The sequence below is a fragment of the Ceratina calcarata genome, unplaced genomic scaffold (assembly GCF_001652005.2).
Source record: "Ceratina calcarata isolate Rehan_Ccalc_2016 unplaced genomic scaffold, ASM165200v1 scaffold39.2, whole genome shotgun sequence".
Classification (NCBI taxonomy): Eukaryota; Metazoa; Arthropoda; class Insecta; order Hymenoptera; family Apidae; genus Ceratina; species Ceratina calcarata.
In genome coordinates this window covers 2,019,353-2,025,352 of record NW_017162322.1, presented here as the reverse complement: position 1 = coordinate 2,025,352, position 6,000 = coordinate 2,019,353, and the positions used below count along the sequence as shown (strand labels likewise).

General features: G+C 36.8%; 1 protein-coding gene across 2 annotated transcripts in view; it reads right to left on the bottom strand.

Moving 5' to 3' along the window:
- Window positions 1–6,000, bottom strand: part of LOC108626196 (soluble guanylate cyclase 89Da-like) — a 103,872-nt gene that overhangs the window by 1,527 nt on the left and 96,345 nt on the right. For both annotated transcript variants that reach the window (XM_026814502.1, XM_018026735.2), the window contains 10 exons: window positions 4,411–4,610; window positions 3,231–3,424; window positions 2,750–2,883; window positions 2,351–2,584; window positions 1,977–2,179; window positions 1,581–1,688; window positions 1,310–1,478; window positions 1,033–1,176; window positions 754–907; window positions 467–576 (listed from right to left, as the gene is read on the bottom strand). In XM_026814502.1, the coding sequence (XP_026670303.1) occupies window positions 467–576; window positions 754–907; window positions 1,033–1,176; window positions 1,310–1,478; window positions 1,581–1,688; window positions 1,977–2,179; window positions 2,351–2,584; window positions 2,750–2,883; window positions 3,231–3,424; window positions 4,411–4,553 (1,593 nt within the window). In that variant the 5' untranslated portion in view covers window positions 4,554–4,610. The remainder of the gene's footprint in view (window positions 1–466; window positions 577–753; window positions 908–1,032; window positions 1,177–1,309; window positions 1,479–1,580; window positions 1,689–1,976; window positions 2,180–2,350; window positions 2,585–2,749; window positions 2,884–3,230; window positions 3,425–4,410; window positions 4,611–6,000) is intronic.

Here is a 6,000-nt window from a genome sequence, read left to right as displayed (position 1 = left end):
AAAGTTTTTGGATTTTTCATATAATGGTGTCGGGTTCACTGAAAATTCTTGAGACTTCTATTAGACTTTCCAATCCAGCCTCATGGATCGGATGAATAGGGTGAATACCAGTTCAATGCTAGACTGTCGAAAACGCTGACGTGTGAACTATAGCTTGTGTAGATGGGAAATCGAGACAATGGAAGACTCTGTGCACTATTTTAAAAAATCTCGAGGGAGATTGTTACAATCTTAGACATCAATTTAAGAAAAAATAAATTACTTGTCTACGTGTAAAATTTTTTGTAGAAAGATTCATATTGCAGAATTATTTAATAGAATTGAATGGAACGAAGATTTGTGAAATTTTTATTTCACAGGATCGTATTCCACGAATTCCATTCCACCACTTGATTTCGCGACTCGTGCACGTCCTACTTTTTACAATGATGATATTGAAATGTATCTGGAATGAATGGGAACTCACCAAACTGGTAGTCTGCATTCTTGAGGCCGTGTTCACCGTGTCGCCGAAAAAGCAATATCTGGGCACTTTGATGCCAACAATACCGGCCACAGCTGGCCCGGAATGGATTCCTAAGAAAAGTAGAGCCCAGTTGTACGCGACGTGCTCGATTCACATACCCTCAAATGTATTGAGAAGAAGAAGCCGGTCTCCCTCCCATAGGGAAGTTCAATTTTCGAAGGGAATATGAGGAAGGGGAGAGACCGAGGGGAATAAAGAATGTTTCAGATAAACCCATGCTAAATTACCTATACGGATTTGAATATCGAGACCAGACGGTAGCTTGAGGGATCGAACGTGTTTCAATAGCTCCAAGGATACGTTTGCGATATTTTGCGCATGACTCTCTGTTCTATCCGGTGCACCGCTGGCTGCCATATAAATCCGACCCACTGTCTCTACCTGTTGAAAGTCATAAAAGTGTTAAGATGTATAAAACGTTTAGGAAACTAAACAATAGAATGTATTGCTTCTATTTTTACTTTTATTTTTTTTCAACACATTTTGTTCATAAGTTTGTCACTCACTTTGTACACGTTGAACTCGTCCATCAGTGAATCGAAGCAGGAAAAAACGGCGTTCATCGAAGAAACAACGTCCATCGCACCTTCGATCGTCGAATAATCGAAGTCGTAAAGCTCGCAGAATAGCACGGATATCGACTCAAATGACTACGGAACAGATAAAGACAAGATAACACATTGCAGACAATATTATGATTCTCAGATGTTAAAATAATTATTGCGAAACATGTAACGAAGTATTATAATTAAATTTAATGATATATAATAAATAATTAAATACCTCGCAAGTGCTCAAGGGACTCGCGCCAGCACGTAACCGATCGGCAACTGTTTGAGGGATCATGGAGTATAAAAGCTCGTCACTTTTATTCTTCCATCGGTCGAGCAACGCGTAGCTGTTCTCCAATTCAGTCGATCTCTGCTCAGCCCTCTCGAACATCATTTCCAATCTAATCAACGGCGCATACAGACGTTTAATCGACGATGCGTCGGTTATATGCTAATAACAAATCAATCGATTTTACCCGATTAATTAATAAACAATATTGTACCTCCCGCAATGTTGCCATCCGGCGAGCACCAATTCGCGGCTCAGCCCATGCGGATTCAGGTCGTTCAGGTACAGGCCCATGTTAAGTAGTTCGTCTAAACTGTTAATTCTGTCGAGGAACACTTCTATTAAATTTATTTGTTGTATTCACTTCTTCGTCGCTGCGTTTTTTAACCCTGCTTTGGCACATCACAGTTTTCATCGCAAATATATAAAATTATGACCGAAGATTTCAATATTACTTTTGACAAAATTATATTATAGAGAGAATAATGATATCATAGGATATTCTACTTTTTAAAAATCACATTGAATGTAGATTGTAATGTAATATTGAAAAAAGACTTGGAAGCACAGTGCCGTTGCAGGGTCAACTTGGTATATTCAATGAACTTACAGTGGGCTACATAAAAAAATGATTGCTTTGATGTCGTCGATGTACCTCATCTGCCCTTTTAAAAGTATACTTCTGGCTCCTTGGCTACCTCGTCTGTCCAATCCCGAACTAGTACCCGGGGTATTGTCTGTACTCGGCGGTGCACCGTTGTCGTTTAATCTGATTAATTCTAACTCGAACATCACCGAATGCAAGTACATCACCTGATCAGTGCATTCGGTACATTAACATTTATTAAAATTTTATTGAACCACTTTTTAAAGCAAAATACAAGTGAAATCAAATTATAAATGTATGTCGTGATGCATGTAATGAAATATACAAGAAAGTAATAGGAATCGGCTTTTTATTTTTTTTATAATATCTGAGCTTACGTTTCCCCATGTGAACGATATTCCTTTAGGCCTACGAAGCTTAAAGACTTCCGTGATGTGCTTGTTCAGGATGGAACTACCGCCCCACGCTTGCAGCAATTTGTCACCGGTTCCCAATATTAGCATGTCCTTGTTGATTACCACCCCGAATGGGAAAAGGCGCAACAGGAATGAGATCGACACCGGTGCGAATTCGCGGCCAAGCGGAGCTTTCATTCTGGTGTTCTTCGCGATCTGACAACGTAATTTCTAACTATTAAATTTTTCACCCAAATCCAACGATTTAGAGTAGTAACTTTAAATTATAGAAAAATTCAGGTGTCTCATATGCTTGAAATCATTTCTTTAAATTTATTGATTTTTTATTATATCAATTAATGTAGTTTGAATTAGACTTACGTATTCACGATTGTCAAAATCGATCCTGAACTTAACCATTACGCTCCTGGACCCAGGTATATTGTTTGAACTTCCTAATACACTTATATTCAAATCTATCTCGTAAAGCTCTTTCGCTATGTGCAACAGCTGACCTACGAAAAATTATAAATACGTAATTCAATTTTACAATGCTTTTACTCAAATAATTGCAATTTAAAGGCGCAATTATTTATTTATGTAATTCACGTTCAAGCGAAACAGCTGTTGTTATTCTTACTGTTGGATTTACTTAATTACGAATGCATTTAATTCATGGCACGTTCAATGGTGAAATNAATGTTTGTAACACATGCAATGAAAATTTGACAATTAAATCTATATACTAATTTCAGATTGTTCTTAGAGAAACAAATAAAGCATAACAGAATATAGTCTGTAATAAAAGAATTGTGTTTTGTAAAAGAACAAAATATTTCTCTTGCGTGGTGACAAATCTTACCCATAAGGTAATGCGTGAAACCTTGCCTAGTGCTTCGATAGACTAGAACCACGCCTTGAGGGTCGATGTGCGTGGTGTACATCGAAGGACTTTTCATTTTCGGATACGTAAATCTCATCTGCATATGAATATTGTCGACGTTTTGAAGAAAGTCGCAGAAATAACGACCGGTGGCTTTTATCATGCAGGCGTATCTGTTACAGAGATAGTAGTAATTACTGCAAATATTTCAATTGAAAGGGATTCCAATTTTTTTCTATCCGACGATGAATGCAAACCGTGCTGTGCGTTTCGAAATGAGGTTGCCAGTTTCACAGAAAAATATTTCAATTTTAGATTATCATTTGTTTAATATTGCAGATAGAAATTATAGAAAGTTAATTTAATTTATTCTGCCATTTTTAATAGACGGTTCAGGAATTATGGTACCAATTTATTTCAATATATTATAATTTATTTTACAAGTTTATATAACACAATTGTTAAAAAGAGACGCGTACAGCTTCATTTCTTTTTATAGGATTTGTAACTCGTAGCATAGCGTTCCCAATTTATTATCGACACGAAGTGTGCTCGGTGTTTTATGTCCGAGTAATCATCCCCCTAGAGACAGGGGAGACTGATAAGGCGAAGCACTACTTGATCCTTATCGTGTATCACATGTAATAACAATAAGTCACGTACAACTGCTACCGGAACATGCAATTTGTCTATGAACAATTATTTTTTATGATATTCGTTTATGCTAAAGCGATTCTCAAGCGGTTAAACGGGGCCGCTAATGGACCAAGGCGGAAGTTTCAATTCCAATGAAATATTTAATCGTTGTTTATAAGGGCACTACACTTGCTCCGGCAAGTAATAATTAATCCCTATTCGCATGGTTCTCGGTGTATAATGATAATTAGACCGTTTAATTAACGAAAAGCTGAATCCAATATTCCACGACTTCAATCCAATCAGGCACATGTTCAAGTCCGTGCGAGAGACCAACGTTTTCATTTCGTATTCAATCAGATCGATCATACTTTTTATTATACATGATTCGTGTTTCATATTTAATAATGCGTTAATACGCGTATTTAATAATCGATCGTATATTTAATATTGCAACGAAAGGTTACGTTTTCATTAGAAACACGATGTATCGGTTTAATTGAAAATTGCCAGGTCCACTTACCCTAGGTTGCTAAAAAATCGAACGAAACATTTTCCAAAGAATTGCATCACATCGTCGATGGTCTCGCCGGTGAATTCGGCCAGCGCAGCAGCCAAATTGGTCATAAGCTCGTCGGGATAGGTCTGTCGCGTGTTGAAAACCATATGCTTGCAATCCGCCCTTTCCAACACGCGAAGCCAGACATCCTCGCCGTATTCTAACTGTAAAGAGAATTTAATTGGTTTCTCAGTGTTAGTATTCTTCCCACACAACCTCTTTCATTTTCATTCTCATTATACACATTTCCATTTTATTTCCTACTTTCGTTCGATCCTCCACTGATATTAATTCCGAATATATGTTATTAATTTCGTATCGAATAAAATAAACGTATGATTAAAATATATAAAGATTGTATTGCATTGAAGCGAAACCTGATCAATGTAAAATCATTATATAAAATTACAGACCGAATAGAAAATGCAACTTGGTAATAAGATAAAAGGATTCAATTTCCCTTTGGCTCTCGCGTTGGGATTTCCTTTCGGCGCTCAACGCATTAGTATTAATAGATTTACGGTTTAAACCGTGGAGAAAAGTTTCTCGGCGTATTTTATTATACACTTAGTTCACGCAGATCTTCTCACCGTTGAACGATCGATTTCCGATAAGGACAGCTCCGAAACAGTGAGAAAAGATCATATAAAAGGATGGCGCATGTAGCCCGTTCGTATTATGCCCCGGGGAATATTATCCCCCTTCGTTCTTTCTATTGTTCGTTCGTCACGGGAAACAAAGAGCAAAGTCCTATACTGTGCAGCTCCTGGCACTATTCACAGCTAAAAATTACAGACTAAGTCGGTGGAGCTTAATGAATTACGACAGATCACGCGTACACTTGTTAATCCTTAAGTTATATTTTACACTTCCTTAATGAAATTTCTTTGGTACAAAAGAGTTCTTCAAAAAAGTAATGACAGAATTGTATTTTCAATTTTAATTGAAGCACGATATCAAACAGTTTAAAATAATTCCAAGCCTACTAATGTATGAACTCATTCCTGTTTTGTAACTCTGATATTTGGGGAACAAAAGAGGAGCTCGTGTCTGATATTAAAAATTTATTTCGACGTTTCAGGAAGCGATCGTTTTTTAGCAGACGTCAACGCACGGATAAATATAGGGGAACTCACGTGGTCTACATATTCATGAGAAATTGATCCGCGTAATCAAGTCAATTTCTAGTTCCCCATAGAATAATCAATGTTTCTTCTCTCTCCGCTGTAATGGTCACGGTCACGAAAATTAATACTATCCGTGCATTAGTGAATTCTCGTGAGATTCGACACGCCAAATCGAGACACGCGAATTTCTCAAATCGGGTCAATTTTCAATTTGTTATAAATCAAGAGTGAATTAATTGCTGATAATTAATGTGATACGAAGTGGGACACGCGTTTTGCATTAGCGTCATAGACGAGTGAGTGTATGTATTTTTTTTAACAGTGGCTCTGCACGTATTTATAATGACATTTATTATCTTATAATCATTATAAATTTTTCATATTACAAACGTATAAAAATTGCAAATTAATTTTCATGCATAATTAC